This window comes from Herpailurus yagouaroundi, unplaced genomic scaffold (assembly GCF_014898765.1).
Source record: "Herpailurus yagouaroundi ecotype Mexico unplaced genomic scaffold, PumYag 163, whole genome shotgun sequence".
NCBI lineage: Eukaryota > Metazoa > Chordata > Mammalia > Carnivora > Felidae > Herpailurus > Herpailurus yagouaroundi.
Genome location: NW_024412404.1, coordinates 56,315,208 through 56,327,442, shown reverse-complemented (window position 1 = coordinate 56,327,442; position 12,235 = coordinate 56,315,208). Strand labels below are relative to the sequence as shown.

The 12,235-nt window shown below is 42.6% G+C and overlaps 1 protein-coding gene across 5 annotated transcripts in view; it reads right to left on the bottom strand.

The window, feature by feature from the left end:
- Positions 1-12,235, bottom strand: part of INPP5F (inositol polyphosphate-5-phosphatase F) — a 90,812-nt gene that overhangs the window by 78,131 nt on the left and 446 nt on the right. For 3 of the 5 annotated variants that reach the window (XM_040486620.1, XM_040486622.1, XM_040486617.1), the window contains one exon: positions 12,118-12,235. This exon ends at the window's right edge or, in 2 of these variants, runs on beyond it. In XM_040486620.1, coding sequence (XP_040342554.1) covers positions 12,118-12,214 — 97 coding nt within the window. In that variant the 5' untranslated portion in view covers positions 12,215-12,235. Of the gene's footprint in view, positions 1-11,573; positions 11,725-12,117 lie in introns of those variants that run through there. The other 2 variants (XM_040486618.1, XM_040486619.1) reach the window with 2 other exon arrangements.

Here is a 12,235-nt window from a genome sequence, read left to right as displayed (position 1 = left end):
TCCACTCTTATTTCGGGCCCCTTTGGCAGCACATGGCTTCTATTTTCACATGCCCTCCTCTTCCTGGTATACAGAAAACAAGTGATTAACTACTGTATGCCTGCAGAGAGCATGAGTCATTCATTCCAAGAGCCCAGAGAGCCTGGCGCTCCCTCAGCCCTGGCTAGAGAAGCCTGGGTGTCACACATCTACTAACGTTTATAGGCAGTTTCACTTGTGTATTTAAGAAAAAGAATAAATAAGGTATGAGGGTATGCATAAATAATCAGACCCAAGTTTCATTTCCTGCTAAAGACAAAGGATATTACTGCTCTGAAAGACAATCACCAATACCAAAGTCAGATGAGGAAAAGGGTTCTACAATGAGGAACTGAAAGTTCCCATCAATAGCTCATCCATGCCTCAGTTCTCAGAATGATGCAAGGAAACAGGTTAGGGAATAATTTGACTCAGGTGCCATCTTAGAAATGCAAAGTTGGATACACGTTTCTTTGAACTAATGGTAATTATTTTCCAGCATTAAGCAAGCTAAAGAGCTAACCCAATTTAGAAGTTCCAGCAGCTGGTGATTTCCCCATGTGAACTCCAACTCAATGGTTACTGACCCTGGCTTCTCATTGAGAAAATGTGGATGCCTGGGCCCCACCCCTTCAGAGGGTCTGACTTGGTTGGTCAGGGTGGGGCCCTGGCATAGGTATTTTGTTAATCTCCCCTAGGTGATTCTAATGTACTGGCCGATTGAGAATTACTCGTCTAAGGGATTATAGGTTACTGGGTGGAACCTACATTAGTAATTTTATTCTATCAATCACTTTGATTCATAGAGGATGCCTGTGCCATGTAGGACTTTAAACACTTCCATGAAATACAGCACGGCTTAGGATTCTCTCTCTCTCTCCCTCTCTCTCTCTCTCTCTGCCTCTTCCTGCTCGTGTGCATGTGCGAGCCCGCTGTGCTCTCACTCTCTCTCAAAATAAACAGACTTAAAAAAAAAAAAGGTTTCAAAAAATTACCCGTATACTTAAAAGATGAGAGACACTACTTAGGAAAGGGATCTTAAGAATTTTCAGGCTTTTCTATTAAAACGGGGATCTAATTATGGTGCAGCAACAGAGCCACAAAGTTTTGACCATGATCATGAAGGGTATCAGAAATTGTTTTTTATTTTTTTATTTTTTTTTCAACGTTTATTTATTTTTGGGACAGAGAGAGACAGAGCATGAACAGGGGAGGGGCAGAGAGAGGGAGACACAGAATCGGAAACAGGCTCCAGGCTCTGAGCCATCAGCCCAGAGCCTGACGCGGGGCTCGAACTCACGGACCGCGAGATCGTGACCTGGCTGAAGTCGGACGCTCAACCGACTGCGCCACCCAGGCGCCCCATCAGAAATTGTTTTTTAAACTCTACCAATAACCAATCGAAAAACTGTTATGATTCTCTGACACGTAAAGTCCCAGTTGTCCCATCTCAAGAGAAGGCCAATGCACCTCGAAAAAGAACAGAGGACAATAAAAGGGGAAAAAAAAACAACTTTTTTGTGTGTGAAAGGTCAGACAATGTAATCAGGTCATGGGAGGACCTGCTGGAAATGTATAGAATTACGAAAGGTGTGGACTCCACAGTGCATTCAGAATACCAGCACAGGAGATACATGTCTAAAAGACCTGGTCTGATACATGTCTAAGATACCTGGTTTGAGAATAAATGAAGGCAAGTACAGCTTAAATTGCAATTTTCCAAACTCATTACCTTAAGAAGCTGACGATATGATCAGGTCAAATAAGGATTAGATAAATCCTTGAACAGTAAACTCATAATGCGTTACCCAAGGAACAGCATTGTGTTGGGTGGGATAGACCCCTCACCTTCTGTGCTCCCCAAAACAGTTCTTTGATAGATCTTTCAGAAATGGGATCCTAAAAGCTAAATCAGAGCTAATAATTGGTATTTTCTTTCCTCATCTTATTTCTTTAAAAAAATTTTTTTAATGTTTATTTCTGAGAGAGAGAGAGAGAGACAGAGACAGAGACAGACAGAGCATGAGCAGGGGAGGGGCAGAGAGAAAGGGAGACAGAATCCGAAGCAGGCTCCATCCAGGCTCTGAGCTGTCAGCACAGAGCCCGACACAGGGCTCAAACTCGTGAACTGCCAGATCATGACCTGAACCCAACAACTGAGCCACCCAGGCACCCATTCTTCCCTCATTTTAGAGCTCTTAACCAAGATGCATAAAATTAGCACTTCAATTATTAAATAGACACAACCTTTCTCCCAGCTGGTGTTTAAATAATTTCCTGGCTTTTCCTGGAAAGTTTGTTCAAAGCTGACCCCCTCCATCTAGGATGGTCTGTGTCATTCTCCCCCCCCAACAGGCCCTCAGCGACAAAAAGCTCTGCCTTCAAACCCACCATCAGATCTAGGATTTGCCACCTTAGCTGGCCTCAAATGAACTGCTTCTAGATCAAAAAACAAAGACCACAGCAGAGTGTCTGTGGGTGGGAGGTAGGGGGGGAGCCCGGACTACTTCAGTCTGGCCATTATCAACTTTTTTTTAGATATCCAATTAGAACGCAGTGTGCATACAAAGCGTGAAGTCTGGCCAGGAAATAAAGTCCATAGCAGTCTACTAAGGTATACAGCCAGTTTCTTCCAGGGCTTCCCACTTTTATAGGAGACATACAATCAGACTATTTACAGCTGGTAGAAACTTCACAGAACCAAATAAAAGGGCACCGTTCTTCCCATTCCTTTTACTAGGAAGAAAAACAGAGTTTCACCATCTTGTGGGGAATAAAAAAAAAAAAAAAAGACAACACTAAAACCTCGAACTTCAATACCCAACTCAAGCCTCCCACAGAGCTGGGCCGTACATCTCTGTCACAGAGCCTGTCACTCTAGAATCCTGTGTGTCTCTTCCTCATTGGACCATACCCTCAGCTAAGGTATAGCATTTTATCCATCTTTTTCTTTGGCACAGTGTCCAGTAGACAGGTCTTCAATAAATGTTGAGAGAATAAATAACTTCACAGAATTTCAGACTTAATATAATTTGGAAGGAGACAAACAGAATGCTAAATTAGAGGGGGAAAAGTGAGGCTGCTTCTCTGCGAGAAGGGAATACAGATGGTCCCCCACTCACGACGGTCCAATTTACGACTTTGACTTTACAATGGTGCAAAAGCAATACACATGCAGTAGAAACTGTATTTTAAATTTCGATTCCCCCCCCCCCCAGGCTAGTGTTACGCAATACCATACCCTCACGCTGCTGGGCAGTCACGGGTACCTGTAGCTCCCAGTCAGCCACATGACCCCACAGGTAAACAACCCACACCCGAAACAACCATCCTGTACCCATACAGCCATTCTGTCTTCACTTTCAGTATAGTATTCAACAAATTACAGGAGATATTCAACACCTGATCATAAAATAGGCTTTGCGTCAGAGGATTTGTGCCCAACTGTAGGCTAACTAAAGTGTTCTGAGCATGTTCAAGGTAGGCTAGGCTATGTTTGGTAGGCTAGGTATATTAAATGCACTTTCGACTTATGGTATTTTCAGCTTATGAGGGGTGATCAGGACGTAACCCCATTGTAAATCAAGGGAGATGTGCACTGTAAAGAGGTAAAGGGGGATAAATGTAACAACTACTAGAAAGAATCGAATCCTGGAGGTCAGGAAGTACCCAGAAGGGACAGTAGCAAACTATTACTCTACACAACAATTTGTTCTGTCTCCTGAGGATCTGAAATAGGGAGAAGAATGTTTATACTTGGCATAAAAACGAAGTATAATGATACTCAGAAGCATCATTAATATCATACATGCAGACTACTAAAATTAAAAACATTATGGCAATGTTTAAAATTTCCTAATATTTCAGGTCCTGTGACTGTTTCAAATTGTAGACACTGACCATGGCAGAAACTGTGAAATTTGAAGTTTGGTGTAATTGAAAAGCTGTTTCAAAGAATAAGATTCATAGGGGCGCCTGGGTGGCTCAGTCGGTTAAGCATCGGACTTCAGCTCAGGTCATGATCTCACAGTCCGTTGAGTTCGAGCCCTGCGTCGGGCTCTGTGCTGACAGCTCAGAGCCTGGAGCCTGCTTTGGATTCCGTGTCTCCCTCTCTCTCTGCCTCTCCCCTGCTCATGCTCTGTCTCTCTCTGTTTCAAAAATAAAAACATTACAAAAAAAAATTTTTTTAAGTAAGATTCATAAAGAAAATGTATTTTTAAATATCCCACTATAAAGTTAAAGAAATGCCTGGTTAAAGTTGAATCGACCTGAAATAAAATTAATTACCTTAAAAGAAATAACAACAAGAAACACTGACCTAAAATCAACCTGTATTTCATTCAACCAGGCTTACCAAAGAAAGCAGCCATGAGTGGATGCTTTTTTGTGAATGAGAGCAGTTTCTTTAAGGGTCTCACAGCAACCGGAAAATGAGTCATCCTAACAGAGCACGAGATTTAATTAAGATCTTACCAGTATGTGTTGTGATAGTACTATAATGCTAAACGTTCAGGGTTTATCATCAGTTGAAAAATACTATTAATGCATTATTACTTAACATAGTATCAACAGCTACTGATGATTTAAAAAATGTATTATTTCTCTATTTTGTTAAACATACTCCAAATGTTCTTCTCAGTTCAATTATGGTCGGTTAATACATAATGATTATAACTTAGACTTGCTAACAGGTAATTGTTAGAGGTTCTAGGACATTGCTGTCACTTCTCAGGACTTGTGTTTGCAAAACTAGATTTTTAAAGGTTATATTTTAAAACATTTGAACACGGCATCTTGGATGGCACAGCCGGTCAAGCATCCAACTTCAGCTCAGGTCATGATCTCGCGGTTCCTGGGTTCAAGCCCCGCGTGGGGCTCTGTGGTGACGGCTCGGAGCCTGGAGCCTGCTTCAGATTTTGTGTCTCCCTCTCTCTGTGTCCCTCCCCTGCTCACGCTCGCTCTCTCTCTCTTTCAAAAATAAACATTAAAAAAATTTTTTGAACAGAAATAGAACAGTTTACAGTTTACTCATAGAGAGATACTGCTTACAAAGACCCAACACATTTAAATCCCCATGAAACCACACCAAAGTTAGCCTATGGCTCTGAGAATCCACTCAACAGCACAAACTAGTTTGATTTGCTAATAGTCTAGTATCTATCTGCAAATACATCACCTAATTTCGTCACGTCTGTGCTGCCGAAGCAAGGACAACCCGATTCTGTCATAAATCACAAGGACCAAAATTAGCAACAAGCGATTTGTGGTTTTTGCATAATGGCCAGTTCAAGAAAAATTAAAAAGTCTTCGCAGCCCATTTATTTTCATTCAAAGACAGAAGAGATTTATTGAATTCCAGACTTAAAAGTCCAATTCCTCCCTTCATGAATAAAATGACAATGAGAAATTAGCACGTTTTTTGTTGTTTTTGCTGTTGTCAAGACAGGCAGTGTTCTAGTCTTCTGTTCCTATCTTCTCCATTTAATCTTCCCAACAGACCCTTTGCTGCTCGGGGTACCCAGGGTTGACCAGGGACCAGACTCCTTTCAATTCATTCAATATAGTTTTTACAGAAGACCTGCTATGGGCCAGGCGCTAGAGAAATAACTATAAATCTACACCTACTTTTTTTTTTTTTTAATATTTATATTTTGGGAAAGCGCAAGTAGGGGAGGGGCAGAAGAGAGGTGGGGACAGAGGATCTGAAGTGAGCTCTGTGCTGACAGGCTGACAGCCGCGAGCCGTGAGTTTGTGGGGCTTGAACTCACAAACTGCGAGATCATGACCGGAGCAGAAGTCAGATGTTTGACCGACTGAGCCACCCAGGTGCCTCCAACATGTCCTTCTTCTTTGGGCTGAGTTATTAGCCTGGGAAGTTAGGACAAAGGGGAGTCAAGCTGCTGGGCATCGGGGAGCAGCACCAATGCAACCAAATTTCTCAAAAACCAAGCTGTCTGGGCTCCCTGGTTTCTGGCACCTGAATGCTCTAGCCAAAAAGGCCTTGGGACTGCCTCTCCTGAAACCAGCCTTTGGCAAGTCCTGGCCTCTGCTGGCTAAGGCCTGGTCACAGCCCAAGCATCTGGGAACCAGGGACTCTACAGAGGTTCTTCCCCTCTTTGAAGGTGGCTGCCCCGAAGACGTTTTCTCCTCCACTCCCTCTCTGCTCTGCGTGCTCTGAAAGGATGCCTGTGAAATTGGATCTAGGACTCCTGACAGGAGACTGGGAAAGGCTTCAGGTTGCTCATCACTGGCTGAAATAGTTCCCATCCAGTACATATCGATGTTTCTGCTCAAAGATCTACCCTGTATCTATTCCCTGCCCAAACTGCAGATGTTCTAAGAACCGAAGAGAAACCTGATAAACTGACCCTAACTGGAAAAACAATTAGTCAATTATATAACAATGTTCCCTGTACTACATGAACTAATTCTGCTACAAGGAGTCAGGGCAGGGGTAGGATCAAAGACTGACCAGTAGTCCCAGTTATCAGCCTTTCATTCTACATAGATCCTTTCTCAATGTGCATGCTCTGACATGTGAGGCTCTTTTACTCTCTACATATGCTACCCTATAATGATTATGATAGCGAAAGATACATTTCAGATATTACCATTAAAATATAAATCCTACAACTGTAGTCAAGAAGGTAGAAAGGTTTATAAAACATTTTTGGGGGCGCCTGAGTGGCTCAGTCGGTTAAGCAGCTGACTTCGGCTCAGGTCATGATCTCGCGGTCCGTGAGTTCGAGCCCCGCGTCGGGCTCTGTGCTGACAGCTCAGAGCCTGGAGCCTCTTTCAGATTCTGTGTCTCCCTCTCTCTGACCCTCCCCCGTTCATGCTCTGTCTTTCTCTGTCTCAAAAAAAAATAAGCATTAAAAAAAAAAATTTAAAAAAAAAAACATTTTTGTCAATACTGGGGAAAATTTGGCTTTAGAGTCATATACTGGGTTAGAAGCCTAACTCTCTTACTCTTTGAACTTGGACAAATTCATTCTCTGTGCTTCAGTTTCCTCACCTATGAAATGAGAATAATAATAAACCCTCCTCCTGATGTTTATTGTGAGGATGAAATAAAACAGTACGTGTTAAGGGCTCAGAACACTATCTGATTCGGAAAAATGCTCAGTAAATAAAAGCTGTTACTATTACTATGATTAATCTCGGTTGACAATGTAGACAACAAAATATGCACAAAAACTTCCCACAATCTACAAAACTTGATTGCAAAGGTCATCAGTCACCTTAGAAAAACTAGGTTTTTTTAAGCTAAAGAAGTGGGGGAGTAGAAACAGCGGTCTATCTTGCACGCATAAATGTTCATAAAAATAAATGTACAATCTAACTGGTAGCTTGTTAGAAATATAAAATATGGGAGAAAAGGGGTTTGGGGTATAAAACTGATAAACTGCTTAAAGGAAACTGAAGACTAAAGACACCAGGAAAAAACCTAGTTATTCAACAAAATGGTTAAAATATTTTTACAACAGATTTAATAATCCAATTTTAAATCAAAATGCCCAATTACATTTTGTCGTGGTAATTTGTGAATTTTTAGTAAACGTGGTGTTTAAAAAAGATAAAGTTCAAAAATCTTTTTTTTCCCAAGTAAACAGCAAATGACACTAAAAAACTCTAAATAAACTGAATATAGTTTCATAAAATACGATTCCTGAAAAGAGATAAAAGTTCTATGCTATTTCAATTCCAGAGCTACAATTTCTCACTCAAAAAAAGTTAACTTCATATGGCATACTAAAAATAACTTTCATCAAAAAATAACTCGACAAAGAACAGGAACACTTTTAAACGTTTCTGTGAATTCTGAGAGCCACTATCCCCTCCAAAAAACAATGTTCTCTGGTATTCATTAGAGTATCATAACTATAAATATAGTTTACAGGCTTATGAATGTTATGTATATGACAGATGCTGGCTCTCATCTTTTCATGGTCACTCAGTCTCAGAATAGAATGAACCAATACTCAGCAGGAAATTACATAACACCCGTCATATCAGACAAAGCCACAAGGCTAGTAGCAGCAATGTTTAAGACTAAAGAGATAAGACTTTATCACCCTTCCCCAACAGTAGACTGTTTTATATTCCTTTTTTTAAGTCTTTAAATTATAATCCTTATTCTCAGATAGTAAAACACCACTCTAGGAAGATTAGTGAATATTCACACGGAGCTTTATCATTTTCCCTGGCAGAACATAAGACAATCTCTGGTAGTCATTACCTTGCAAGACAGAAGCATCCACCAAAAAGCAGTTGCTATGTATGAATACAGACTCCTCACTACCCTTAAAAAAGTGGAAACACCAGAAAAATAAAAAAATAACAGCACTCAAGTGTTTAGCTAGAAGAAAAAACTGAAAAATTTAAGCAATGTTAAGAAAATAGGGAATACTACCACAGGGATTAAAAAAAAAAAAAAGGTGATACTAAATCAGGTAGAAAAATAACACAAGTGGAAATACACCTTTTCTCGTGGTTATTTCCTCACCCTGCTGGACAGAGATTTTCTGCCCCAATTAGAAGATATTCAAAACAGGGCTTAAAATGAATATTAAGCACAACACAACATCCTATTTTTATGGCAATGATATCACTGAGAGAAAACCCGGACTTGAGCTCAACTCAACCAAAAATGCCTTCTTCATCCTAACTACTCTAAAGCCCACATACCAAGATGAGTAAAGTCCTTGCCTTGGGGAATACGCTGTCCAAAAGGAAAGAAGTAAGCAAGGTACTACCATGTGATGCAGTATGGGCTATAATCAAAGTGTGTACTAAGTGTATAAAGCACCTAGAAACACAATAAAGGTGACCAGTAATTCTGCCCCAGGGATGCGGGCCTGGGTGAGCACCGTGGGGAGGCGGTATCTGAGCAGGGACTTAACAGAATAAATTAGGCAGGAAAAGGGGCTGACAAACATTCCAGGCCAAGGAAATGGTCGTTTAACTTGAAATATCAATACAGATTCTTTTGATGTCTCTAGGAAAAAGACAAGTCCCGTTTCAGGTGGTTCAATAGCCAAAAACAAAAACCACAATGCCCACAGGCTTTTTTTGGTTTTATAATACTGCCCTTTGGAAGAGAAAAAAGGAGTTGGTCAGTAACCCATTCAGTTAAACAGCCAATAGGAAGCAATGAAAGATTTTAAATGCTGTCATTACAAACAATAGCAAAGCTGTCCATAAAAGCAGAGGGAAAAGACCCAATAAAATGAAGACAATATTAAATGATTCTATAGAAAAAGATGTGAAAAACACTTATCCAATTAAAATACCATTATTAATAGCCATTCTTTAGAAAGGACCTTGAGTACTGGGTAGGAAAAATTATTTGGAAAAGTTAAGTGCACGGGATTCTTTATTCACTGGCTACACTTGAACACACCTGAAGATCAAAACAAGCTGTTACTTCAAAAACATAATGGCCTCTTCCTTCCTCTAGATTTTTAGTCTACTTCTGTCTGTGGTCTGCTTTATCCTCAGAAGTGATATGAATTTAATTGCACAGACTACAGTCATTTTATTCAGGAAAAAAAACTTTTAATTTGCCTTCTGATATGGACTTTGGATATATAAACAGTAATTCAAACCACATGGCTTAATACAAAATCTAGGCCCACATTACCCTGTGAATATTCATTAAAGGCTTACGCCTGTGACTCACTGAGCTTCTTGAGCTCAGAAGTAGGTGTTTCGGTAGCCTTCCACTGAAAGAATACAAGAAGAATTGACTTACTTCACTTTGAGTAATTTATGCCCAAGCAACCATTAGGATTGGAGAGCCTCTTGTGTATAAGAAACAAACACAGGGGCGCCTGGGTGGCTCAGTCGGTTGAGCGTCCGACTTCGGCTCAGGTCATGATCTCACAGTTTGTGGGTTCAAGCCCCGCATCAGGCTCTGTGCTGACTGCTTGCTCAGAGCTTGGAGCCTGCTTCAGATTCTGTCTCCTTCTCTCTCTGCCCCTCCCCCGCTCACGCTTTGTCTCACTCTGTTTCTCAAAAATAAATAAAATGTTAAAAAAAAAAAAAAAAGAAACAAACACAAACCAAAGAAAAGACAAATAATTCACTTAAAACCCCTCCTATTCTCAAGGCTTCCATGACCTTACTTCCTTGCATGCAATCCCACCAGCTTGGTTCACCTCTGTCAATCTTAGAGGCCAACAGAAAGGAGAGACTAGCCCTAGAAATGGAAACAACCAAGTCCACCCTATTTATATAGGTCTCAATCCACTGCCCAAATTCACAGGTGACCACCTAGAGAGCTGTTTTTTATGAAACACATTAATTCTTGTCCTCCAAGATGTATAGTGAACAAACACCGAACAAATTAGTGCTGTTTTAAACATATTTTATGTACAAGGACTCCAAAGCCCAACCCTCATTTTATAGTCCAGGAAATGCGCCACAGAAAAGTGTTCTGCCGGATGAATTGGAGATGATCTCAAGTTCATCCAGCTGCAATAGCCAAGCCCTAAGAATCTAAAGGGTCGGCTGTTAGACAGCCTGGAGAATTTTGCAATCTACCTTTCTTCAAGGGGCATTTGAAGCCTTACTCCAACTGGAGGGGCAGAGGGGTGGGAGGTGTTAGGCAAATGGTCAAATCAGAAAAAACAGAGAAGAGAATGACTGGAGACTGGTCAAATTTATCCTGTCTACAGCAACTTCTGTCCCAAGATCATCAGGAACCTTATCTGAGTGTGGTAGTTTGTCTTTACTCTGAGTAGAGGAAATAAAATGTAATTGCAGGAAAATACAGCCAGAGCCTAGGAAAAAATAATAAGTTCTCCTTCACTGCTCTCACAAATCAACTAGCAGGCCCCCATAAGAAAGCAGTGGAACCTGCCAGAAAGCGTTCTGGCAGGCTCTCTCTGTGAGCCCAGGCAAGTCACTCAAGTTTCACACGTTGTCTTCTTCTCACCTGAAAAAGAGAATACCACCACCTGCTTTGTAAGGTTGTTGTGGGGAATGGGAATAACCTATTAAGGGAAAAGTTCCGAGGAAACCTGTTGTTATAAACACTAACAGCTGTCATGTGAAAAAGCTCATTTGGACCTTCTATACTTCTCAATTCATACCATGTAATTCTTGTCTACAATACACACAGAATTACAAATAAATTTTAAATGTTCTGGCTATTTCTTTAAAGAGCCCTGTCCTCTCATTTCTCCTAAAATGAAAGCTCTCGGAGGTTCTCAGGAAAAAATAACTGGGAACCTCAAAGGAGAGGTGCACTGAGATTCCCCCCCCCCTTCGCCGCCCCCCAATAAAGGAAACCGCGTCCTGGACTGTCAGCTCTTTGAGGGCAGGGACTGCTCTATTTAACTCACCACTCTCAACTAACTTTCCTAACACAAACTCATCGCTGAAGACTTAGGCATCTCCTAACAGCTTATATGACACCCAAATGTGGCCCCACGACACATCCTGTATCACACAATACTGAGTCATACAAAAGTATTAAAAGTTTAACATTACGATGCAGTTCAACCGTAACACTAAAATCAAAGAAAGGGTGCTTTAAATCGGGTGCTTACGAGGTAGGCAGAAGGAAGTCACACCTTTAACAAGAAAGGACCAGAAACACACAGATGTCAACAGGGAGTGAAGCTCCGGCAGGACGTTCCACTGAGCTGGGGCGTCGGTTCTGGTCTGAGATCCGGACGGGATTCGAACCCAGAACTTGTCTCAGAGGACGTGCCAGAACGGCTCCAGAGTGGAAGAGGCCTCTAAGGCCAGGCGCACCTCGCCCCAACTTTCCGACCCCGCGACTCAGCTCGGATCCGCTCCCCACCGGCAGCAGAGCGGATCTCGACGCGGAGGCGCGCTCGGAGGGACGAGGGTCGCCGGCCCTTTGTCCCCCGCGGAGGGGAAGGGGCGAGGCAAGCGCTCCCTCCCGCCAGGAAATAATGACAGCTCCTGCGCCTCCCCTCGCGCCCGCCCCGCCCCGCCCCGCGCGCCTGAGCCGCAGTCGGCGCCCGCCGGGCTGCCCGCGGCTAGGGGCCCGGCCGCGCCCCCTCCTCGCCCCCCACCCCGCCCCGCCGCACCGGGCCCGAGGCCACCCCGCGCCACCAGTCTCACCGGGTCGGAGCTGGAGGCCGCCGTCGCGGCGGCTGCACCACAGCGCGCGCTCGCCCTGCTGCAGGATGTAGTGGTCCTTGGCTTGGAAGAGCTCCATGCCGGCCCCAGGCGCCGAGGG